Source organism: Erythrolamprus reginae, chromosome 2, assembly GCF_031021105.1.
Source record: "Erythrolamprus reginae isolate rEryReg1 chromosome 2, rEryReg1.hap1, whole genome shotgun sequence".
NCBI lineage: Eukaryota > Metazoa > Chordata > Lepidosauria > Squamata > Dipsadidae > Erythrolamprus > Erythrolamprus reginae.
In genome coordinates, this window is record NC_091951.1 from 109,479,961 (window position 1) to 109,506,907 (window position 26,947).

Consider the following 26,947-nt stretch of genomic DNA (forward strand, 5'->3'; position numbering starts at 1 on the left):
AAATAAAATCCAAAATTTATTTCGATGCTTAAAACAAGCCTTCTAAGTTGTTATTTACTACATTTATATCTGATTCTCCTCTTTAGTGGACCCAGAGAGAGAGAATAGAAAAAGGGGCAGGATTTACCGAGGTTTTTCAAAATAACGGTGCATAAGAAAGGTTGCAGGGCTGTCATTTGAATTTGCCCCTTACGTAAGAAAGCAGGGCAAAGGTGTGCGCCATAATATTGTTATTCGATTGTGCAACTTAGCCAACTCAATAAGAGATAAAAGTTGTTTGTCTGGGAAACGACCAATGGCAGGCTTCCACCGTTGCTCCTCCCTAATTAAAGAGCTTACAGAATTAAATCCTGAATGCCAACTTTATTTATTTTATTTATTTGTCAAACATGTATAGGATAGTAGTAGTTTGTATAAACGTAAGTAAAAAGTAACGATAAAAGAAGACAATAGAACAGCGGGGCAGGGACGGTAGGCACAGTGGTACGTTTATGCACGCCCCTTCCTCGGCTTTTGCAGCGAACTAGGGGTGGGGGGACCTGCTACTGAGCCCCAGTCACTGCAAAACTTCAAAGCCCGCCTTCCTCCTGCAGGAAAATAACGCCGAAACTGGGAGGCGGCGAGAAAAGGCAACCGCGAGCGCCCGGAAGACTTTCGCGGGAACATCAAGCAGCTTCCGAAACATCGACGGAGCCCGACAAAAGCAGTTGACCAATAGAGAGCGAGATCGGCCGTCAGGGACTACTCCGATTGGCGCAAAGGGCCGCCGTTCAAGCAAACGGAGTGCACTTTGGAGTCAAAGTTGGCTAAAGTCGAGTCCGTCGGCGAAGGTGAAACGCGGTGTGTGACGACGCGGGGCGTTGATGCTGAGGAAGGAGCGGTAGTCCAGTAATTATCTTGCCCCGTAGGAAAAAAGGGCCGGAGAGGAGAAGCCCCCCACTTTCGACTCAGCTAAGGGTACCCATCGTCCAGCCCTTATAGCTCCATGGGGCTTTGGGGAGAAGCACTTGCTCTTTCGCTGTTGGGGCTGTTATCTGAATAGCTCCACCACCACCCCCCGCCCGTTCTTGGCACTATTTTCTTGGGGTCGGGTTGTTTTGGAGAAAAACTATTAAGGAGCTTGCTTTTATGCAGGCGGCTGTTGAGATGCGAACTGAGGGTCTGCGATGCCACGTCTTTCTTAGCAGGCACCTTGCGAGGCCGGATTGTTTTTTTCAGGTTGTGCGATTTCTGTTTGGAGCAAGTAAATCTGGACTGCCTAACTCCAAATGGCCACTGGAGGACAGCAAAGAGGCGGGAAAAACCTTGCCAAACTGGCGGCTTTGATTCCTCTGTATTATGGTTAAGATTGAATTCACCTGAAGCAGGGGTAGGCAAAGTTGGCTCTTCTATGACTTGTGGACTTCATCTCCCAGAATTCCTGAGCCAGTCTTGCTAGCTCAGGAATTCTGGGAGTTGAAGTCCACATGCCAACTTTGCCTACCCCTGACCTGGAGGGCAACAGATTTCAAAATATTTCCTGCTACCCATTTTTTAAAAATCAAAATGTGCTGTCTTTCTTTTTGCTACTTTTCTATAAATAAATGTGGTTTTTTTTACTGATGGCTTCACATTTTCCTACAGGTGGAAGCTTTTATACAAAGGGGCGTGTGTGGCTATGCAGTCCTGCTCAATGGTTATTTATGTGTTACGGGGAAGTGTTTAAACTAAGCATGCGTTTCTCAGTATGTTTCACTTGTAAAACTCTTTGTTTCCATAGAATTGAAACTTAGGCCCTCTCTTATCTTTTTGCAGAAATGGCTGGCAAGAGTCAGGAGCAGACCATTCAAGAAGAATTGACTTGTTCCATATGCTATGATCTCTTCAGGAACCCTGTCATGCTGGAATGCATGCACCATTTCTGTAAAGAGTGTATCCAGAAATATTGGAATGCATGCCCCAGAATTGCCACCTGCCCCCAGTGTCGGCAAAAGTTTCCTTCCCGATCCTTTCATCCCAATTTCATTGTTTCTAATATAGCGGAGACAGTTCGAAGATCTGCCTCTGAGGAACACAGAAGAAAAACTGAGGTAAGTAACAACAAGGTGAACAATTATCCTTGTCCATTTGGCGGGTAGCATGTTTAGCATGTTTAGCATGTGGCACGTTGAAGTAGAATCCAGTTTGGACATCTGGCTATAAACGAGGAGATTATAAATTCTAGTCCTGCCTTAGGCACAAAGCCTCCAAGGTGACCTTGGGCCAATCGCTGTGCTGTCTCTCCGCTCTAGAAAGCAGGCAAAAGCAAGTCACATCTGAAGAACCTTGCCAAGAAAGCTGCAGGACTAATTCAAACAGTCACAGGAATCAACAATGACTCAAAGGCATCCCCAGAAAGCTGAATTAAGCCAATATGCCTATTACAGGCATGATTAAGGAACTGCATTAGTTCCATCTATGGTTTATCTGTCTGAATCATAGTGAATAAAACAGGAACTGAGGTTTCTTCCTCTTTTACAAGCTCATCCTGGTTTGTTCTTGGTCCGCACGGCTTCTGATTTTGGTTGGCTTGCAGAAGACAAGCCAGTTCTATTCATTACAGATGGAATCATGAAAGTGGCTGCTATCAAACATTGTCTGTGGACATATCACACATTTCTGAAGAAGTTTAATTTTCCATGGTGTGCAAACTTGCCTAATATCTTATAGGATAGGATAGAATTTTATTGGACACACAAGGAATTTGTCTTCGTGCATATGCTCTCAGTGTACATAAAAGAAAAGATATGTTTGTCAAGATACATTCTAGCAAATATTTAACTATGAATGTGTTGAAAAAAAGTCAGATAACTTTTGGATCAAGACCCAAAGGTTCTTTTTTGAAGAAGCAACCGGACTTTCTGATTTTTCTTTCAATTTCGCTTCTCATCCAAGAACTTTCTTCAGCTTTTGGATCAAGATATTTTATATTTTTGTTTTAATTCCATTCTCCAAGCTCTTTTCAATTTGCTTTGGCAACTGATGGTATCTTTACCATTTTTAAATATTTTTAATTCCAACTTTATTATTTTTATAAATAACCCAAGGCAGAGAACATACTTAATAGTCCTTTCTCCTTCTATTTTCCATACAACGATCACCTTGTGAGGTGAAGCAGGCTGAGAGAGGAGATTATCTTTTCCCTCTCCATTGTATTGCTCTAGTCCTATCTTGAAGTTTTAATCCTTTGCTTAATTTCTTTCTCCCTCACCTCACAATGTTGTTCTTTGCAGCGCAATACTGAAGAACAAGAATTTGTCTAGTATCCTTATCTGCCATGGAGACAAAGGTTAGGAGGAAAATTCCTGAGGAAAAGATTGGGACTAAGGTCCTTAAATTTTAGAGATCTGAATTCCCAACTGATTGACCAAGATTGATTTGTAAGGATGTTTCCTTATAGTCAGGAAATGGCTGCCAGTGAAAAGATATTAAATTTTTCTGATTTCTTTTTAACGTAAGAAAATAGAAGAGATCACAAGTGAAAAAAAACAGTGTTGGAAACCTTTGTTCAATTCTGCACACGAGAGCACAGCCAGCATTTTCTTTGAAAGCCTTTAAGACATGGTCCTCTAGCTCAGTGTTTTTCAACCAGTGTGCCGTGGCACACTAGTGTGCCGCGAGACATGGTCAGGTGTGCCACGAAGCTCAGAGAGAAAGAAAGCAAGAGAGAGAGAAAGCAAGAGAAAGAGAAAGCAAGAGAAAGAGAACAAGAGAGAAAGAAAGCAAGAGAGAGAAAGAGCGAGAGAGAAAGAGAACAAGAGAGAAAGAAAGCAAGAGAGAGGGAGAAAGAGAACAAGACAGAAAGCAAGAGAGAGAGAGAAAGAAAAAGAGAGAGAAAGAGAACAAGAGAGAAAGAGAACAAGAGAGAAAGAAAGCAAGAGAGAGGGAGAAAGAGAACAAGACAGAAAGCAAGAGAGAGAGAGAAAAAGAGAGAGAAAGAGAACAAGAGAAAGAAAGCAAGAGAGAGAACAAGAGAGAAAGAAAGCAAGAGAGTGAGAAAGAGAACAAGAGAAAGAAAGAGAAAGAGAGAAAGAAAGAAAGAGAGAGAAAGAGGGAGGGAAGGAGAGAGAGAGAGAGACATAGAGGGAGGGAGAGAGAAAGTGAACAAAAAAGAGAGGAAGGAAGGAAGAAAAAGAAAGAGGGATGGAGAGAGAGAGAAAGAAAGAGGAAGGAAGGGAGAGAAAGAGGGAGGGAGAAAGAAATAGAGCGAAGGGGAGGAAGAGAGAGAGAATTTTTTTGTCCAAACTTCCCCCCCCCCCCCCGCTCAATGTGCCCCAGGGTTTCGTAAATGTAAAAAATGTGCCGCGGCTCAAAAAAGGTTGAAAATCACTGCTCTAGCTCATAGGGTGGGTGGAGAAAGCAAGAGAGAGAAGAGGAGTGTCTGGCAAAGATGGTGACAATAATTACTGATTAGGAAACAGTGGTAAAACAAGTAAAGAGAGTCTCATAGGCACAGTGCCAACTCTGGAATTTACATGTTGGCATCCATTGTCAGCACCAAGTGGGATCTTCCATATTTATATCTCGCCTTTTTCATACTGTACTTGTATTCTGGCATTTAATGCAATAGAAAGATTGCAGGGATTTGTATCACAATGTCGCTGTACATGATTTATCACCCCACCTCTGGATGCCTTTGGAGAGATTAGTGATTGGGGGAGGAGGGTGGCAATGCATAAAGAGGAGAAAACAACACCATGGCACTATTTTCATATCATCCTTTCACTAAGGAAGATGGAGGAAGATTCAGATGCTATTTGAGCTCTAACAAGTAACTTCATTGGATAGGTGAGCCTGGGGGGGAGGGTGGAAATCTTGATGAAACGGCAAATCTTTATTGTACTGACTCCAAAATTAATATTGCAAGTTGTTCTGATAAATAAATGCTTTACTTACTTATTCATTCATTCATTTTCAGATGGAGCTCCAAAAGGTCCTTCAGGCCTACCAGAGGAAAAGTGAGACACTGGTGAAAATGCAGCAAAAGAATATGGAAAATATCCATTACTTGGTGGTAATATTACTGGTTTAGGGTCAGAAGCAAATGGCTAAGATGCTAGAGATGACATCAGAGGTGGGGGATTTGGGAGAGGTGGGGCATTTTGGCCATCTGCCAGAAAGCACTGGAGTTGAACAAGTCAAGACTGCAGTCTTAACTGCAGAAAATATAAACTACCCACAGTCTAGGCATTGTAAGACTTATCCAATTGACAGGATCAAAGCTGGGGTTCCTTGCATCGTGTGACTTTTCCTTCTAACACTATTCTTAAACTACAGGCAAAATGAGATAAAGCAGTCAGGAAAGAACAGTTGTTTCTGGGTTGTCACTAGGCAAACTAATCATCTGCCCAGATAATCAATGAACTGCCGAGGCCTCTCAGCAGAATAGAAGAGTAATACCTCTCATTGTGGATTTTGCACAGAGTAAGGGGGGAATTACTGGGGAGAGTACGCAGATGGAAAAAGAGCTTAACACCATTAATCCAATCTTTTTCCTGCTTTGTGCTGTAAGACTGAGTTATCATATTTCACAGAGTGATTTCTGTGAAGAAAACCAGCAAAACCTCTGCTAAATAGCAATTGACTGTATTTCAGCACAATCTGATCCTTCCAGCAAATTGCTCCTGTGCAGCTTTAGTTTCTCTTTCATTTTAGCATGGTTTTAGCAACCTCAATCAATCAGCAGAGTGTCGGGAGGCGACTCAGTGACTTGTGCTAAGCAGCCTCTGCTGCTGTTTGCTGCAAGGAGTTAAATTGCTGGCAGGCAGAGAATAAAGAGTGGGGGGTGGATGGGTGGGGCTATATGAATAAATGTTTCTGTATAGTGCCCTTTTAACAAAGGGCATAACAGCATGTCAGCAATAGCACTTTTTAACAGAACCAGCATATTGCCCCCACAATCCGGGTCCCCATACAGTGTATAAGACATGCCCTAATTTTCACCCTCTTTTGGGAAGTAAAAAGATGTGTCTTATACTGCGAAAAGTACAGTATGTGTGTATATGTAGGACTGATAACAGTGGTTAAAGTGCAGTATTGCAGGCTGACTCTGTTCAGCACTGCTAGGAGTTCGATCCTGGCTGGCTCAAGATTAACTCAAATTTCCATCTTCCCAAAGTCATTAAAATGAGAACCCAGGTTCTTGAGAGAAATATGCTGATTCTGTAAACTGCCCAGACAGTGCTTTAAAGCACTATGGAGCGATTTGTTATTGCTATTACTATTGCCATGTTCCATAATCTGTTCCTGCCACAATAGGATGTGGGCTGACAGTGGGCAGCTATTTTCATTTGTACTGGAGAAAAACGCAAAAATGTGTTTACGAGGGTTTCATGAATTCATTGGCAAGATGATTGGAGAGCCATAGGCTGAAGAAGGTTGTATGGGATTGTGTCAATGAGTGCACTTAACTGGGTTAAGTGTTAACTGGGTTTAGGGTTAACTGGGTTAAGTGTTAACTGGGTTAAGGGTTAATGCTTTCCCCATTTGCATACAGAATTAACACTTTAAGGACGATGGACAAAAATAAAATTTTGGTGGTGTTTTTCTTTCATGATGGTTTGTTTAGTTTTTAAGAGTTAGTTTTTGTTTTGTTTAGTTTTTAAAAGTGGACATGGCTCAGGGAAAGAGCATGATTCTGTTAGTTTTTCCAATAGTCTGGCTTCTGCCCTCTTGAGAGAAGTGAAATGTGTCACCAAAGCAGTATTTGCAATATTGGTCGTCTTGGCAAGCTGAACATTTGCTGAACCGCTCAGCAACTGAGACTATCTTGGGAAGTGGTTATCCGGGGCTTAAAAGAACATATCTTAGTGTCTAACCCAGACCCTAGCCCAGAACCTTTTTTTCCTTGGGTGCTGAAAGAGCGTGGGCGTATGCTATCTTGCATGCGCGAGTGCCCACATCCATCATTCAATGCCTAGAGAGGACAAAAATAGCTTCCCGCGTCCTCTGGAGGCCGTCTGGTGGCCAGACACGACCTGTTTCCCAACTTCTGGTGGGCGCAGTAGTCTTGTGTGTACTGCAAAAAGAATAAAGGCTTGAATAATAGAGTGCATGCAGTCCTTGACTTCTAGCAGTTCGTTTAGTTAAACCAGTGTTTCCCAACCTTAGCAACTTGAAGATATTTGGACTTCAACTCCCAGAATTCTCCACCCGGAGCCCGGGGAGGGTAAAACCGCCCTCCCACATCCCCCCAGAGCCTCTGTGCAAGCCAAAGGTCAGCTGGTTGGCACACGCATGTTGGAGCTGAACTAGGGCAACCGTTTGCATGCCAGCAGATATGGGTCTACATGCCACCTGTGGCACTGTACCACTGCCTTAGCCTAAAACCTTTTAGCTCATAGATGACCCCACCCACCCAACATTAATCGTTTGAAAACAGTTTAATAAACACTAATTACAGTAGTCCCTCACCTATCGTTGGTGTTATGTTCCAGACCCAGCCGCGATAGGTGAAATCCGTGATGGGGAATTTATCGACTGATAGTACTTATTTAAGTATTTATATTGTAACTGTTTGGTAAGTTTTCATTGTTTTAAGTGTTTATAAACCCTTCCCACACAGTATTTATTTTAGATACCGTATTTAAATACAGTATTTACAATTTTAGATTATTTTTTTTTTTAAAAACCTGCCGATCGAGTTTGGTGGGCTGTTTAAATCTGCCGATCGACTTCCTCAGAAACCCGCGATGAAGTGAAGCCGCAGTAGGTGAAGCGCGGTATAGCGAGGGACTACTGTACTAAGTTCTACAAATATAATACAGTATCAACCTCTTGGATAGTCTCATTGGATCCTTGGAAGTCGATACCAATCATTTTGGGAGACCCTGATCCAATCTTTTTGTGGGTTAGATCAGGGTTTATCAAATTGTTCTGCTGAACCCCGGGACTTCACAAGAAGTCATTGGGGTCCTATGAGCAAAAAAGGAGGGGGCGGGGAAGGGATCACTCAGGTGCTGCCAATTTTATATCACTAGAGCCTTGCCTCTTGATCAGAAATTATAGGAAATTTGGGCAGAGAGTAAACTAACAGGCCTGAAAACATCTTAAGAACCCCTGTGTTGTTATAATCTTCATATTTAAAGGGGTTGTGCACTGTCATAGATAGCATTCTCTGCTTAAACAAGCAGACATTCAGGTAGTCCTCAACCTGACCATTATTAAGCCGGGAATTTATGTTGCTAAGTTTAGAAATTCATTAAGTGGATTTTACCCCATTTTACAACTTTCCTTCCCACGTTTATTAAGTGAATCACTGCAGTTATTAAATTAGTAACACGTTAACTTTGCTTGCCAGGCTTTCACAAAAGATGATCACATGACCCTGGGACACTTCACTGGTCATAAATGTGAATCAGTTATCAAGCATCCAAATGTAAATCACGGGGATGATTTCATAGGGATGCTGCAACAGTCATAAATGCGAAATATAGTGCTGTTGTTTAACTCAGTGTTTCCCAACCGTGGCAATTTGAAGATATCTGAACTTCAACTCCCAGAATTCCCCAGCCAGCATTCGCTGGCTGGGGAATTCTGGGAATTGAAGTCCAAATATCTTCCAAATTGCCACGGTTGGGAAACACTGGTTTAACTAAATGAACTGCTATAAGTCAAGGACTGCATGCACTCTATTACTCAAGCCTTTATTCTTTTTGCAGAGTATATGTTGTGCTCTGTGACTTGTCAGCCCCCAAGTGGACGTCATGTAACAGTTTATTCTGCAGCCATTGTCAGGGATGTTTAGAATTCCAGGCTGGAAATCCGGGTTTTCCAAGGAAACAAGTTATACTGATTCAGAAAGATGGTTTATTCTTTTCTCCTGTATATGTAAATGTTCTGGTTTCCTTATATTGCTGGAAGGATGAATGCAAAATAAGGATCAAGGAACACTTAACCCTAAGTAATTATCTCCATGGGGGAAAAAGAACATAATCACTTATGCAGGCAAGGTAATCCTTTACTAGGAGTTCTTCAGTGTGTAATTGTGATCATCAGAATGAAAAAAGGTGTAGCCATGGATGAATACATAAATTTTATATATTGGGCTTTGGATTTGGGCTTTATTAATGATTAGGGAGAAGCTGCTGCTTAATGTCAGGGATTGTCAGGGATCTATTATGTTCCTGTACTTTTACCATACTCGCGCAGAAAAGCCAGGAGAAACCATCATGCTTGGCGATACCCAGCTCTTCCCTTCTTGGTCAGCTGGTCTGAAGGAGAATATTCATGCCCTTTATTGGTGTCTACATCAGAAGTGGGTTCTTCCTGGTTTGCACCAGTTTTATAGAACCAGTAGCAAACCACTGGTGACATCACAGAGCTGGTTCTGATGGTGCTGGTCCATGGATACCACCATTTTTATTATTTAATTGGTGGAGATTTTTTACTGATTTTTTTCTTCTGCTCATGAGCAGAAGCTGGGTTTCCACCACTGCACATGTGCCGCCATCTTGTTTTTGGCTTTTTAAAAAATGTTTGTGAATTTTTGACCCGGTCACGTGGTGCGGGAGGAAATGAACAGGCTTTGAGGTAAGTTAGAACCCACCTCTGGTCTGGATGCAATGATGCATCAGATATAAATGAACAAAATCAGGCTCGCGACAATATGGATTAAACCTAATGTGCAATAGGAGTACACCTTTTGAAAAATCAAGTTTATAGCTTGACATTCTTTAGCATTCATCCTGGACAGTTTTGAGGCTACTGTGCAGTCACAATGTCATTGTCTACACCAGTGTTTCCCAACCTTGGCAACTTGAAGATATTTGGACTTCAACTCCCAGAATTCCCCAGCCAGCAAATGCTGGCTGGGGAATTCTGGGAGTTGAAGTCCAGATATCTTGTTCTGGGAGTTGAAGTCCAGATATCTTCAAGGTTGGGAAACACTGGTCTGCACTCTGATAGTATGACCTTTACAGGAGAAGACATATTTGTCATCTTTCTCCATCTTGTGATTGTTTCTTTTTGAAATCACTAAAATGTATAACAGTTGGAATTTGAGGTTAAGAAGTTATGCTTTCTGACTTGTGGTTTGCTGATCACATGACTATCGTTTGAACAGCATTGCCGTTCATTGGGTCTTAAGACCAATGCTGGTTCTTGCCAACAGAAAGTCCTAAACTTGAGGTTGGTGGAGAAAAACTGCCTTGGTTTGCATGAACCTTCGGTTTGTATGAACTTTGACAAATTGGTTATGCCCTACCCTCAAGAAAACTAGGTTGTCAGGGGGAAAGATATTCTGTTTTTATTACACAGGGTGTTAAATATGGATTGGCTTGCTTTGTGTTTATTAGGATAGCTCTAGCCTTTGGTTTCTTCAATACAAAGATATGTAGGGCATCCATTTTATCTGTAACACAATCCTGCTGATAACTGGCTAGGAATTGTGAATTCTGTGACTGAATAAGACTTGAACTTGGATCTTCCTAGTTGAAAGTCTTAATGACTGTGCCACATTGGCCTCCTTGATAATAGAGCAATCACTGATAATTTAAAATTAAAATGAAAGAACACTCTGCTTTCCCCATGTACTTCATTCTGATATAATATATATTAGAATATTAAACTCTACATCATCTGAAAATGCCCTTTTTGGATTGAAATTGAAGGGTTGTGTTTTTTTACAATCAAGGAATACAAACATGCATACTTCTGGGTGTGGGAGATATATTTGCTCAAACCATCTTACTTTTCCTCTTGACATCTTGTCAGAAATATTAAATACTATGCAGCTTCTTCTGAACAGCCACATTAATCATTAAAGCCTATGATTTACCCTTAAAGTGTCAGGAAGGTGAAGGAACATAATAAGCATAACAGTCGTCCAATTCATCAGAGAAAACAGTACATCTAATCCTCCTTCAACAAAATTTATCCAAGTTAAAGGTTGGAAGTAGGCAGATCTCAGAAGTATTAGATTTAAGTTCGTGAAAGCTTCTGTAATCATTCTGTTAGCTCTTCATTCATTATATATATAATATATGATGACAATTTATGAAAGGCTTTGGTAGTCTAACAAGTACTGCTAGTTTGAAATGACAGTAGCAAATAATGCTCACTTCAAAAGGAGCAATTTGAATTCAAAATTAATTCTAATCATTCTTAGCCCATTGAGACTACAGAAATAGAATAGAATAGAATTCTTTATTGGCCAAGTGTGATTGGACACACAAGGAATTTGTCTTGGTGCATATGCTCTTAGTGTACATAAAAGAAAATATAGACTTGTCAAGAATCATGTGGTACAACACTTAATGATTGTCATAGGGGTCAAATAAGTAATGAAGAATAGGATACAAGCAATAGGTTACAGACGTACAGTCCTAAGTGGGAGGAAAAGGGTGATAGGAATGATGAGGAAAAAACTAGTAGAAATAGAAGTGCAGACTTAGTAAAAAGTCTGACAGTGTTGAGGGAATTATTTGTTTGGTAGAGTGATGGCGTTCGGGAAAAACTGTTCTTGTGTCTAATTGTCTTGATGCGCAGTGTTCTGTAGCGACGTTTTGAGGGTAGAAGTTGAGACAATTTGTGTCCAGGATGTGAGAGGTCAGTAAATATTTTCACTACCCTTTTTTTTATTTGTGCAGTATACAGGTCCTCAATGGAAGACTGGTTGGCAGCAATTACTTTTTCTGCAGTTCTGATTATCCTCTGGAGTCTGTGTTGGTCTTGTTGGGTTGTAGAACCAAACCAGAGAGTTATAGAGGTGCAGATGACAGACTCACTTATTCTTCTGTAGAACTGTATCAGCAGCTCCTTGGGCAGTTTGAGCTTCCCGAGTTGACGCAGAAAGAACATTCTTTGTTGTGCTTTGTTGATGATGTTTTTGATGTTAGGTGACTATTTTAGGTCTTGAGATTTCTAGAACCTAGAAATTTGAAGGTCTCTACTGTTGATGCTGTGCTGTCTAGTATTGTGAGAGGTGGAAGGATTAAAGGGTTTCTCCTAAAGACTACCATCATTTCTATGGTTCTGAGTGTGTTCAGTTCTAGATTGTTCCGGTCAAACCACAAGGTTAGTTGTTCAACATCCCGTCTGTATGCGGATTCATTATTGTCTCAAATGAGTCGTATCACTGTTGTATCATCTGCAAACTTCAGTAGTTTAACAGATGGATCGTTTGAGATGCAGTCATTGGTGTATAGAGAGAAGAGAAGTGATGAGTGTACACAGCCTTGGGGGGGGGGGGGGGGCTGTGAAAGTTGTACATGTATCTGATGTGATTTTTCCTAGCTGGGAAGCATGTGATCCACTTACAAGTGCATTCAGGTGCCGCTAGCTGATTTAGTTTGGTTAAGAGTATGATGGTATTGAATGCTGAACTGAAGTCTACAAAGAGGACCCTAGCGTAGGTCATTGGAGATTCAAGATGTTGTAGAATGTAGTGTCGAGCCATGTTAACAGCATCAAAGTCACATAGACAATGTACACTAGAGGAGTGAAAGAAAGAGAGAGAGTGAGAGAGAGAGAGTGTGTGAGAGATAGATAGATAGATAGATAGATAGATAGATAGATAGAAAGATAGAAAGAAAGAAAGAAAGAAAGATAGATAGATAGATAGATAGATAGATAGATAGATAGATAGATAGATAGATAGATAGATAGATAGATCAAATAATATGAGACAGGTGAACATTTGCGCTTCTTTTGGTGCCCCTGAATATAAGCAGTGTGTAATTTATTTTTATAATTTTGTGTACAGTAAAATTAAATGGCAGGGGGAGAGGAGCTCAATGATCATGTAATTAGGCAAGACTTCTTCACTATATTGGACTGACATGCTTGTAGGAAACTAGAGAGGAGGAAACAAAATACTCAGAAGATTACAAAGGATGGTAAGGGTTTATGTGTATGCACTTCTAAGGCATCTGAATTTTTAAAAGTTCTAAAACCTCAAATGAAACTGAAAGGCAATCTTTTGTGAGCATTTAGCCGAAAAGACCCATTTCAATCGGGTGACCTCCAGGTGTTTTGAAAACCCCATATATTCAGCTTCTGTCTCTTGTTTGCTGTTAACAGAGTATTACTAATTAATTTCTGCATAAGTGGTAATTATGCATTTGCGTCATATCCTCTTGTGATAGGACTGTTTTTAATGTAAGAATATAGGAATATTTTTCAATAAAAGTTAAAGGAGAAAATGAACAAGGGGAGTCAAGTCACTATAACTATTCCATGTGGGAAAAGAACTGTTCACATAAAGACCAATCAAGGAACAAAGTAATCTGGCAGCTACACTGAACAGGAAGCAATTAGAGAAATAAGTCACCAAAAAAGAAGCTTCAAATTAAAGTTGCAGTAGCTCTGAAAAGTGTCAGTAGTGTTCTGCCAGACCATGCTCAAAGAATAGCACCATAATTGCTATCTTCAAGTCTGTTTGAAAGAAGACGGAGGAACAGCTTGGGGAAATTGGTGCAATGAATTCACTGCAACATCTGGATTCTCTGTAAAAGTGAGACAGGACAATTCCAGATTAAATAGTAGCGTAGATACAGCTGCCACCCTGTGGCTATGCAGATCACTAGGAAGATAGCTGAATGCTTTAAAAATAAAAGCATGCTTTGCTCTCCTCTTAACAAAGTGATGGTACATTGCCCACAAAACTTTTTTGAAACATAGATAGCGGTTGAATATACATCTTGTTTCAACTTCTTGTGATCTTTTCCTCTGTCCAGAAAACATCTGGGAAACTGTACTCGGAGATCCACGCAGCATTTCAACATCTTCATCAGATCCTACGAGAGGAGGAAGGAATGATGCTGGTGGAACTGGCTAGAGAAAAACAACAGTACATGCTCAGACTGGAAAACGCTTCTATGCAATTAACAGAAGAGATTTCCGAGTTGAAGAAGAGCATGGAGCAGACACAGCGCAGACTGCGGAACTCTAAGATCTCATCAGGGCTGCAGGTGAAAATTCCTCCACTTAATTTAATTAACCGCTCCAAACTTGACTGTAAAAAATATGACTTTAGCAATCGAGTTGTCAAAGCATGGAACTCATTACCTGACTCAATAGTGTCAACCCCCAACATTTCTCCCTTAGACTATCCACGATTGACCTCTCCAGGTTCCTAAGAGGCCAGTAAGGGGCGTACATAAGTGCACTAGTGTGCCTTTCGTCCCCTGTCCAATTGTCTTTCCTTTATCTCTTATATCAGTGGTCCCCAAACTACGGCCCGCGGGCCACATGCGGCCCACTGAGGCCATTTATCTGGCCCACAGGTCTTTTCCAAGGCAGCACTGGAAAAGCAGTGAGACCGTCCCCCTCAATCTCATCTCAGTAAGGTAAAGTAAGGCTTGCCGAAAGCCGAGCTGGGCACAACACACACACATACACGCACACACCCGCCTCCTCCTCCTCTTTGAGTTGCTAGCTCCCGTTTTCTGAGTGGGGATTGAATGGGAGTCCGGGGTCGGAGGGTGGAGGCTTGTCGGGTGAGTCCTCTGCGGGGAGAGAAGGGGGAGGGTGAAAGAGGGAAAAGAGAGAGAGAGAGAAGTGGAGAGAAAGAAAGAGAAGGGAAAGAGAAGGGGAAAAGAGCGAGGGAAAGAGAAGTGGAGAGGAAGGAGGGAGGAAAGGAAGGAAGGGGGAGAAAGAAAGGGAGAGAGGGAGGAAGAGAGGGAGGAAGAGAGAGAGTGAGAAAGAGACAGAGACAGAGAGAGCAAGAGAGAGAGAGAAAGAAATAAGGTATGTGCAGTGTGCATAGGAATCTGTTCATAGGTTTTTTTATAGTCCGGCCCTCCAACAGTCCGAGGGACAGTGAACTGGCCCCCTGTGTAAAATGTTTGGTGACCCCTGTCTTATATTATATATATATTCTTCCTTTCATATATCTTCTCTATTTTTATATATTTTCATTAGATATACTACTACATGTCTATTCTCTTCTATATGTATTGTGTATTGGACAAAATAAATAAAATATAAATAAATAAATAAATAAATAAATAAATAATTTGTGGTGGGGGTTGAATTTAAAGGACTTGGGAGTCCAGTTCAGATTTACCCTCCCTGAGTCTTGTTTGTGCTACACACTGAGGTGGAGGGAAAGTGGTAGACCAGGAGGATGTGGGGCAGTTTAGAGAAATGGCTTATCTCCTGGCTCCCGAGGAGTTCCCATGTATTAATTTACAATCTGAAAATGTCTGCCTTTATTGATTGCGTGATTTACTGTCTTGTCAGTAACTAGGCTTGACATTTTGCAGCATGGTGCGAGAGAAGGTGTTTGGCTTTCTAACGGCATCTGTAGTGTTTTCTCTCCACCTGTCTTCCCATCCTTTCTCCTTTTCACCAGTGAGCATTTCTCCGTCTCTCCTTTCCTCCCTGTCCCATTTCCTGACAATCTTGACAGACATGGCAAGGTAAACCTCAGCTGCTGGCGTTCTCTCCTTCCACCTCCTTCTCCCCAGCAGGGAAGAGCGTTTAGTCTTTTCATTTCCATTTCCTGTGAGACCGAATGATAACCCATGGTTTTAATGTGATCTTTTTTACATTATAATAAGTTGCTATGGCTACGGTGGCAGGATTGTTAAACGAATGGCTGACTCTCCCTCTCTGATGCAAATTGTGTGGGAAATGGTCTGACTTGAGAAATTACTGTGAACTCCGCAATACAAACCCCTTGAGTCTCGTAGTTCCCAAAGAAGCCGTATTGGCTCTGGATTCTATCCAGCAAAGCTGTTCAAGGAAAGATCACAATTCCAGTTTAAAAGGTGTTGTCTTTCTAGCACTTCCTTGAGTACCGTATTTTTCGGAGTATAAGATGCACCTTAGTTTTGGGGGGAGCAAAATGGAGAAAGAATCTGCTTACCAGGTATTCATTTGGCTAGCGTCCTTATCCAGCACATTATTTTATCCTCTGATTAGGGCTCCAAAAAAATTTATTCAGAGAGAGTAACAATGAAAGAGCTTGCAAGCCAGTAAGAGCTGGGAATATCATTAGCATCTGGAAAGAAACAGTCTGAGCAAGTAGAGCAATGGAAAAAAAACCCTGTAAAAACTTGGGGCTTGGAAAACATTCTTTGCACAGAGTAACAATGAAAGAGCTTGCAAGCGGTAAGAATTGGAAACATTGTTAGCACCTGGTTAGGGATTGAAAGAATCATTTGGAGCAAGTTAGACCAATGGGGGGAAAACCTGCAAAGACTTAGCGCTTGGAAAACATTCTTAGCAGAGAGTAACAATGAAAGAGCTTGCAAGCTGGTAAGAGCTGGGAACATTGTTAGCACCTGGTTAGGGCTGGAAAGAAACATTCAGAGCAAATAGAGAATGAAAAAAAAACCTACAAAGATTTTCATGTCTTTGCTTGTCAGAATGACCCCAGAACAACTGTCATAAATATGAGTCAGAAGCATCTGATTTTTGATTACTTGACTAGTGGGATGCTGCAAGGGTCATAATTGTAAAAAATGATCATAAGTCACTTTTTTCAGTACCGTTGTAACTTTGAACAGTCACTAATTGAACTGTTTAATTCAGAAAGGAAACTGTTATTCCCTTTCAGGATAAGCAATATGCAAAAGGCAGAAAAGGAGTAAAAACTAATAAGATGTATAAATGCAAAAAAAGAAACAATAAAAGAAACTACAGTTAGTCCTCAATTTATGACCGGTCACTTAGCAATATTCAAAATTTTGACACTTCTCCTCAGAGGTACTTAGAGCCCAGTTCCAGCAGCCACATCCCCCATAACTGGCCCATAGTGAACAGTTGCCTTATACACGTAGCAACCACCACAAAACAAAATAAGTCATAAAATTGGATCAATCACATGGTGACCCGCTTTATGACAGCAAGACTTGACCGTAATTGACCCTACTCATTATGGTCTTTAGTCAAGGGCTATTTGTATGGCTAAATGTCACTTACGTGAGTTTTCTGTGCCTTCCCATCTTTGCAGATCACCCTTGTTGCCATAAATCAGTTCAAAAAATGCCTTTTGTTCTTTAAACTTATATCTTCTCTCTGAGGATCTCATCAACTGTATCCGTGATTTTCCCATTCTTCCCCTTCACTTCATATAAGCTTCACAAGTTTGTTTTATGATTCAGTAATCATTCATTTTGCCTAGATGGCCAAACCATTTCAACTGGTAAAGCTCACTTTTTAATTCAGTCCACATGGATTTTACACCTAATAATCTTGATTCTGCCTCTTCTTGTTTCACCATGTATGTACCCCAGGACGTTCGATATTTATGTTCCTCCTGACAAATCAGTTCTTACTTTTATATAACAAAGTAGGCAGAGGTTTGTTCTTAGGCAAAGCCTTTTCTGCTTGGCTTGATGAACAAGCATTCCTCACGATAGATCGTATATTAGATCACAGTAGAACAATAGGTGGAACAAATTGCCTCCAGAAGTTGTGAATGCTCAACACTGGAAGTTTTTAAAAAGAGATTGGATAACTATTTGTCTGAAGTGATGTAGGGTTTCCTGCCTGAGCAGGAGGTTGGACTAGTAGCCTCCAAGATCCTTTCTAACTCTGTTATTCTATTCTGTTCTGTTCTGTTCTATATTATACATTACCTTTCTGCTCCCATTTGTGCATCCTAAAATCCATGCTGTTCTATCAACTAACAAATTCAGGTGGTTTATTTTATTTTTCCGTTTGCACAAAATTTGCAGCCAATTCTTTCTCTCTCTCTCTCTCTCTCTCTCTCTCTCTCTCTCTCTCTCTCTCTCTCTCTCTCTCTGTTCAATAGAAGTGCTTTCATCTTTGATACATTAATTTACAGACCCATACTCCTTATTACACCTGTAATATAATCTAATATTCATTACAAATCCCTTGATTTCTCAGTCAGCAACATATTGTCTGCATACAAAGGAGCACATCTGTTCATGTCTGTACCCAAAACACCTCTAATGTTCTTTATCCATAAGCATTCCTTATCTTGTGATAAGGAAATTGGGATTACTGTATTTTCAGAGTATAAGATGCACCCTTTTTCCCCCAAAAGAGGGTGACAATCTGGATGCATCTTATACTCCGAATGTAGTCCTGAAAAAAGCCTCTGAAACAGAGCTTCAGGGGAAAAAAGCCTCTGAAGTGGAAGTTTCAGAGGCGGGGGAGGGGAAGCAATGAACCTGTTGCTAAAATTCACTTCTGGGAACAGTTGATTGCGGGTATTCTGGGACGCTGATCCACCCGCCAATCAGCTTTTTTGTTATTTTCCTCCCCCCAAATTAAGGTGTGTCTTATTCTCCGGTACATCTTATAGTCTGAAAAATACAGTACATTAAACAATCAAGGGGACTTACATTACAGCCTGCATAAGTTTGAATCATTCACTTAGTGTTCTGTTTCCTTCCCTGTATGTTTTACTTCCATCAAATAATACTTTTAGCACCATGACCACTCAACTTTCAGTGCTTTCTTCGTACAAAACATCTTCGTACAAAACATTCCATCAGGACAACTAGACTTCTGAAGACTCTACTACAGGAATAAACAGTGAAACATTTGAAATTTTAAAAAAGGAAAGTCCAGTGGCCATGATTTAATCCCAGCGACCAGTTAGGTCCCACAGAGTGGGCCTTCTCTGGCTCCCGTCAACTAAACAATGTCGTTTGGCGGGGCCCAGGGGAAGAGCCTTCTCTGTGGCGGCCCCGGCCCTCTGGAACCAACTCCCCCCGGAGATTAGAATTGCCCCTACCTTCCTCGCCTTTCGTAAGCTCCTTAAAACCCACCTCTGCCGTCAGGCATGGGGGAACTGAGATACTCTTTCCCCCTAGGCCTTTACAATTTATGCATGGTATGTTTGTAGGTATGATTGGTTTTAAAATAAGGGTTTTTTAGTTGTTGTAGTATTGGATTTACATGCTGTTTTTATTATTGTTAGCCGCCCCGAGTCTACGGAGAGGGGCGGCATACAAATCCAATAAATAAATAATTTCCAGACAACTCTACCTGGATGACTGAGAATCTTGACATAATTCCCCTTATCACATTTTCCCTAAATCATCAAAAGTACTATAAACTGTTATTTCTCCTCTTTGTATTTCAAAATATTTTCCAGTGTAATATAAAGGTATAACATACAGATAGGAATGAAAGAAGTTGTTCTGCTTGGATAGTGCCATACTACAGTGATCCCCCGCTCTTTGCGAGGGTTCCGTTCCAGGACCCCCCGCAACGAGCGGGTTTTCGCGAAGTAGCGCTGCGGAAGTAAAAACACCCTCTGCGCATGTGCAGAGGGTGTTTTTACTTCCGCAGCGCTAGCGAGGAGCCTAAGATTGGGGGCGGCGCGGGTGTTTTAAAACATCCCCGCCGACATGAGGGGCTCGCTAGCACACCCCCAAACCCGGGTTGGGGGTTCGGGGGTGTGCTAGCGAGCCTCCCATGTCGGCGGGGATGTTTTAAAACACCCGCGCGACTTTCCAATGAGTCCCGAAGACAAACGCGTTGTCTTCGGGACTCATTGGAAAGTCGCGCGGGTGTTTTAAAACATCCCCGCCGACATGGGAGGCTCGCTAGCACACCCCCGAGCCCCCAACCCGGGTTTGGGGGGTGCTAGGAAGCTCCCATTGTTGGCGGAGACCTTTTAAAACACTCGCGCGGCTTCCAGGACTCGGTTTGGAAGCCGCGCGAGTGTTTTAAAAGGTCTCCGCCAACAATGGGAGCTTCCTACCACCCCCCAAACCCGGGTTGGGGGCTCGGGGGAGGTGCTACGAAGCTCCCATTGTTGGCGGAGACCTTTCAAAACACTCGCGCGGCTTCCAAACCGAGTCCTGGAAGCCGCGCGAGTGTTTTAAAAGGTCTCCGCCAACAATGGGAGCTTCCTACCACCCCCCAAACCCGGGTTGGGGGCTCGGGGGAGGTGCTACGAAGCTCCCATTGTTGGCGGAGACCTTTTAAAACACTCGCGCGGCTTCCAAACCGAGTCCTGGAAGCCGCGCGAGTGTTTTAAAAGGTCTCCGCCAACAATGGGAGCTTCCTACCACCCCCCAAACCCGGGTTGGGGGTCCGGGGGGGCGCTGTCTCTCGGCGCTTTCGTGCTGAGTCCGGGAGCGAACTCGCTCCCCGACTCAGCTGGAAAGCGCCGAGAGACAGCGTGGACAGGCCCGTGCGGCGAGAATGAACGGCGTGGGCGGGCGAAGGGCGGGCGGCAGCGAGGAGTTTGCGTGGGCGGTGGGGAAACTCCTCGCTGACGCCAGCAAGAGGGGGAAGACCCAGGGAAGCCGCTGCCATCTACGCATGCGTGCCCGGCACGCATGCGTAGATGGTATTTTTGACTTCCGGGTTGAAAAATAGCGAAGTACCCTATTCGCAATGGTTGGGGACGCAATAAACGGGGGATCACTGTATATGTTTCCTTCACAAGCAAGAGCCCAGAAAGACACCAAAAATTATGTGCCTTGAAAAATGAGAGACTGAAAGCTTAACTACCTCATCTCCTCATTCACGTTGTGAAATGTTTATCGTCTCCAGGATATATTACTTTCACATTTAGCTCCCCTTTGGAATTGTGTTTTAATGGTCACTTAATTATAATTGTCCTCCTTCTTCGGGATACAATACTATACTGTAGGATCTACTAGTGCTAGTCCCCACAAATTGTGTGAGATATTTCTCAATTTGTTCTTCTTTTTTGCAGGTGGAAACTCCGCTTGTCAGGTATGTGTCCCGGAAAGAAATAGAAAAACAGTCCTTTGCAGCTGCTTCTTCTTCTCTCCCCTGCTGGGGCATAAGGGGATAATTTCAGCAGAGTGGAGACTGAGAAAGCATCACCTAAGTATTCAAGGCACTGAAAGTTTGGAGGAAGCCAATTAACGGATCAAGGATGTCTTTTCCCTGGCTTCCTCCAAGCTTTGATCTGTATCCTCTGAATGCTGGACACTGGCACAGGTGTGTTAGCAGGAGCTTTGGGGAAAGGGTTGAGCTACTTGAGTGAGCTCCACTTGTAGTTCCTCAGAACTTATTAGCAATCTAAATGGTCCGGCGACTAGCCTGCCAGATTTTCAGGATATCAGATTGTTATTGTTATTGTTATTTATTAAATTTGTACGCCGCCCCTCTCCGTAGACTCCGTAGACTCGGGGCGGCTCACAACAATAGTGGCAAAACAATGTAATACAAATCTAATAATTTAAACTAAAAACCCATAATTTAAAAACATGCACACAACACACCATACTTAAACAATATAAGCCTGGAGAAGTTATTTCAGTTTCCCCATGCCTGACAGCAGTGGGTTTTAAGGAATTTACAAAATGCAAGGAGAGGGTGGGGGCAATTCTAATCTTAGGGGGGAGCTGGTTCCAGAGGGTCGGGGCCACCAGAGAGAAGGCTCTTCCCCTGGGACCCGCCAGACGACATTGTTTAGTCGACGGGACCCAGAGAAGGCCAACTCTGTGGGACCTAATCGGTCGCTGGGATTCGTGCGGCAGAAGGCGGTCCCGGAGATATTCTGGTCTGATGCCATGAAGGCTTTATAGGTCAAAACCAACACTTTGAATTGTGACCGGGAATTGATTGGACTGCGGAGTGTTGGCATACTTTGGAAAGCCCATGATTGCTCTCACAGCTGCATTCTGCACGATCTGAAGTTTCTGAACATTCTTCAAAGGTAGCCCCATGTAGAGAGCATTACAGTAGTCGAATCTCGAGGTGATGAGGGCATGAGTGACTGTGAGTAGTGAGTCCCGATCCAGATAGGGCCACAACTGGTGCACCAGGCGAACCTGGGCAAACGCCCCCCTCGCCACAGCTGAAAGATCCAATATGAGCCCAGTTAATCTGATTTTTGCTTTTGCCTCACCAATCCTAGTGAGCTTTCCAGCTTCACCCAGGTGGGCAGGAAACAGACGCACAAATCTTTCATTTATCAAGGTCCTGTTGGATCCCAATGTGCCTCTTCTGGTTCTGCTTTATTGTGATGCTGCCAAATTGTTCTAATGACTACAGCTTTACCAAGGTGGGCAGGAAACATACACAGACACATATCTCTCACTTATCAAGGCCCTGTTGGATCCCAATATAGGCATCTTGTAGTTCCGCTTTATTGTGATGCTGCCAAATTGCTGTAATGATTACAATGGAGATTTGGCATCCATTTTCTTCCTGTTTACTGTGACAGGGAAAGAGTGCTTGTGCAATTCTCTTTCTCCTTCACCGTATCAGGGGGACATTTTTACGTGTAAGGAAAGGTTTCTGGAGGTTTCTGTGGAGACAAGAGTTTAAAATTTGGCTTATACACTGCTCAAAAAAAATTAAGGGAACACTTCAACAACACATTATAATGCCAAGTAAATCAAACTTCTGTGAAATCTAGTACTATATTTATTTATATATTTATATGTATATTTATATTTATTTAGTAATATATTTATTTATTTCTGTGAAACTGTCCGCTTAGGAAGCAGCACTGATTGACAATCAATTTCACATGCTGTTGTGCACATTCAACCCCGTACAGAACAAAGTATTCCATGAGAATATTTCATTCATTCAGATCTAGGATGTGTTATTTGAGTGTTCCCTTTATTTTATTGAGCAGTATATTTTTATTAGGTCCATTTGTGCACGTTTCTGTTTGTCTGCAAACTGGTTTCTTGCATGATGCTTAGGGCTTTCTCCTGGCCCTCGAGGCTGGGGGTCAATAAACCCCTTGGACTAAGAAAAAGAAGCAGAATGCCCAGGTCAGAAACTTCCCTTCTGATTTAAGATGAAAGGACATTGTAGGGATTTGGCAGTTTCCAAGGATGCCCTTATTCTTCAACTGTCTGCAATCACGGGCGTCAGTGAGTCGCATGGTTCCCTTAGTAGTACATGTATTTCTCAATTTACAACCACAGCGGAGCCCCATATTTCTGTTGTTAAGTGAGACCGTTGTTAAGTGAATTTTGCCCCATATAATGATCTTGTTGTAAAGTGAATCACTGCAGTTGTTAAGTTAGTATCACTGTTGTAAAGTGAAACTGGCTCCTCCATTGGACTTTGCTTGTCAGAAGGTCGTGAAAGGTTATTCCTTGATCCCGGGGAAACTACATTCATCATAAATAGAAGCCAGATGCCAGGTATCTGAATTTTGATTGTGGGGGTGCCTGCAATGGTCATAAGTTGAAAAACGGTCATAAGTCACGTTTTTCAGCACTGTCGTAACTTGAAAGAGTCACCAAGCAAACCATTGTAAGTCGAGGAGTACCTGTACTGGAATCAGAAGCAAGAGCCCTGGCCTCTTTGCTTAGCTACTTGCTTTCAGAGGACAATAAAGGGTTTCCTAGTGTGCTGCATGGTTTTTAAATGATGGGTTTTTTAGATGCTTTTTTAATATTAGATTTGTTTACATTGTCACACTGTTTTATTATTGTTGTGAGCCGCCCCGAGTCTTCGGAGAGGGGCGGCGTACAAATCTAATATATTATTATTATTATTATTATTATTATTATTATTATTATTATTATTATTATTATGTCAGTACAACACAGCAAACGAGATCACTCTACTGGATTTCGTATTTCATCACCAGTCGGGCACTTCCCAAGCACCCAGGACTGTGTGATGTAGCGGCGAATTATGTTTGCCGATCCCAGTAAAGCGGCCTTTTGCAATTGACAGATGGAGATTTTGTCAATTCCGATGGTTTTCAAATGTCCGCTGAGATCCTTTGGTACTGCGCCCAGCGTGCCAAGTACCACTGGGGCCACTTTCACTGGATTATGCCAGAGTCGTTGCAGCTTGATTTTTAGATCTTCGTATTTCACTAATTTCTCTAGCTGCTTCTCCTCAATTCTGCTGTCCCCTGGGATTGCGATGTCGATGATCTATACTTTCCACTATCACAATGTCTGGTGTGTTATGCTTCAGAATTCGGTCAATAATAATAATAATAATAATAATTATTATTATTATTATTATTATTATTATTATTATTATTATTTGGAGAAGAAGTGGTAGGGTTGGTGGATTTAATTAAAAACACCTCTGTGTCCTGCCTCCCCCCTCACCAGCCCAGTAATTCGAGCTTTCTTCCTTCTGTTACGTGGACTCAGCAAACGGATATGGCTGAGCCCACTTTATAACAGTTTTACTGCCATCTCTTTATAAAATCGGGAACACAGTAATTGGCTCCATAAAAGTGTTGAGCACTTTATGCTCCATAAAAGTACTGCGTAGTGTCCAGGTGAATTGATTGAAAAGCTTTGAGGCTGGAGACAGTTCACTTGATAACGGAGGAGTGCTGTGATATCTGTGTCCCCCTCTTGTTTAGCTAAGTTTCTTTCCGTTCCAGGCCATCGGTGCAGCTAGAAACGTTGACTTCGGCTTTAAAACAGTACAAGGAGCTGTGTGACGGACCCTTGCAGTACATCATTTGGCGAAAGATGCTGAAATCCATCAGCCCAGGTGCGTTTCCCTGTTTGAAGAAGGCTTGGGATAAAGAGATACAGCAGAGCTCTCAGATATTATTATTATTATTATTATTATTATTATTATTATTATTATTATTATTATTTTATTGGATTTGTATGCCGCCCCTCTCCAAAGACTCGGGGCAGCTAACAACAATGATAAAAAAACAACATGTAACAATCCAATTTAATAAAACAACTAAAAACCCTTATTATAAAAACCAAACATACACACAAACATACCATACATAACTTGTAATGGCCTAGGGGAAGGAATATCCTAACTCCCCCATGCCTGGCGACAAAGGTGGGTCTTGAGTAATTTGCAAAAGACAAGGAGGGTGGGGGCCGTTCTAATCTCTGGGGGGAGTTGATTCCAGAGGTCCGGGGCCGCCACAGAGAAGGCTCTTCCCCTGGGACCCGCCAAACGACATTGTTTGGTCGACGGGACCCGGAAAAGGCCAACTCTGTGGGACCTTATCGGCTGCTGGGATTCGTGCGGTAGAAGGCGGTTCCGGAGGTATTCTGGCCCAATGCCATGTAGGGCTTTAAAGGTCATTACCAACACTTTGAATTGTGACCAGAAACCGATAGCAAAGGCCTCACTTAATTCTTTGCCTTGTTCCCCTAGCTCCTACTGTTCTGACCCTGGATCCAGACTCGGCCCACCCCAACCTCGTCCTATCCAAAGATCTGACTTCAGTGACAGAGAAAGAGACACCTCAGACAGTACCCAGAAGCCCCAGACGTTTCCTGCAGAGCGTGAACGTGTTGGCTATGGCATCCTTTGAAAGCGGGCGGCATTACTGGGAAGTCTGGGTGGGCAACAAGACCAAGTGGGAATTAGGAGTGGCTTCAGACAATGTGGACCGGGCAGCAAGAGTCCGGCTGTGCCCAGATAACGGCTATTGGACAATAAGACTGTGGAACAACTCCGAGTATTGGGCTGCGGCAGCTCCCTGGGTACGTTTGAGGCCCCAGTGTTTGCTGAGGAAAGTGGGGGTGTTGTTGGACTGCAAGGCCAAAAGGCTGACTTTTTATAATGCCGAGGAGATGTCACTCCTCTTTACCTTCCACCAGTTGTGGGCTACCAAATTCTATCCTTTTTTCAGTACCGGCTTCTGTCATGGTGAGAAGAATGCAGAGCCCATGAGGATCTGCCACCCTCTCAGGCTCTGAAATCTTCTCATTTCACAGGACCTGGTGGTACTTTCATTTCTTTCTGCCTTAGTGCTGTTACAGTATTGTTCCTCTGTCGTCATAACTGGCACTGGCAATTTTTCGTTGAGATTTCAAACCATTGATATTTGTGATACAGATCCAGCCAACCGTAATGAAAAGCGAAGGGTTGTTTACAAATTTCACTTAAAGTGATCCCTTATTGTCTTTTCTAAGGTCGGTTTTCTTTATTTTTAATCTAACAAGATCATTGCTATTCATTTAAGATTCAACCTGGCAAATATTGAAGCAAAAATATTGACTATAATTCTAATGTATCAGAAGAAAATTATAGGTATAAGCTTCTACTTCCTATTATTTTTTTCAAGTGTAAACATGTTTTGAATACATGTGTATAGGTTTGTACTTCAACTGCCTGAAGAAAAAAATTCCTTATCAGTGAGACTCAGCCATCCAAAAGTGCTGGTATTTGTATTTGTATTTGTATTCTGAGCTAAGAACAAAAAAAAAAGTCTCAAAAGGAAGCTTAAGTTTAAAGAGAGAGCATGAAGAAGAAATTATTTCTAAACTTTAAAAAATAATCTATAAGTAACGCAATGGACATAACACCAGCAGATAGGAAAGTATCACATCTTGTCTTAGATTCTGAGGCGATTTCCAGTTAGACAAATAGATTGAAAGAAGCCTTTTCTGTGATGCAGGTCTAAGATGTTGAAGAATTAGATTTTGATGTATCTTTAAAGGAACCAGACAGATTCACAAGCCCAGACTGAAGGACAGCTTATAGTGCAAAGAAAGATTTCCCCAATTTTGCTGCAGAATGTTCAAATTAAAAAATGAAGCGTGTTTAATTTTTTTCCAAAAATAATGGTTAAAAAGCCTCTTTAAAAATCATCTTAAAACAGCATTTTTTATATGTGTGTTTTATGGGCATGAAAACAAGATCAATTTATGGGAGACTGTGAGCCAGAAGCAGTATGTCAGCTTATAACTCTTTGACATATGATTCAGAATATGTTGTGGTTTGTGTGGCACAAGGTGATTTTGGTAATAACCATGGCAAATTGCAGGGCAGGGTTGCTGCGTTAGATGCAGCTCTGCACTGTTGAAAGGAGGAATGTCGAGGCTATGTGATAAAACTTCACCAATAGCTTAGTGCTTGCCACAGGTGTATAAGAAGCTACTCCTGACATCTATACAATTAGTATAGAGTAGTATGTACAATTACATATTTTCTTTACAATAAAGTCAAATGAACATTTTGCTATGCAATGTTAAAAACAAACATAAATGTGCATTTCTGACAATTGACAATTTTTCACTTCATACTGTATATTTCTATCACTTGGTGTAGTAGCTTTTTTTTCTAGAAATGGCATTAAAGAATATTCAAGAGA

General features: G+C 42.0%; 1 protein-coding gene across 4 annotated transcripts; it reads left to right on the top strand.

The window, feature by feature from the left end:
• The first annotated feature begins 768 nt into the window (after positions 1–768).
• LOC139160791 (zinc-binding protein A33-like) lies at positions 769–26,947 on the top strand. 4 transcript variants are annotated; one of them, XM_070739086.1, is made up of 7 exons: positions 769–830; positions 1,795–2,069; positions 4,937–5,032; positions 13,695–13,928; positions 20,618–20,637; positions 24,254–24,366; positions 25,003–26,947. In XM_070739086.1, the coding sequence occupies exons 2-7, from the start codon at positions 1,797–1,799 to the stop codon at positions 25,548–25,550; spliced, it is 1,284 nt and encodes a 427-aa protein (XP_070595187.1). In that variant the 5' UTR covers positions 769–830; positions 1,795–1,796; the 3' UTR covers positions 25,551–26,947. The 4 variants fall into 4 exon arrangements, with proteins under 4 accessions (XP_070595187.1, XP_070595185.1, XP_070595183.1 ...); XM_070739084.1 differs by having other exon boundaries at positions 793–888; XM_070739082.1 differs by having other exon boundaries at positions 796–957.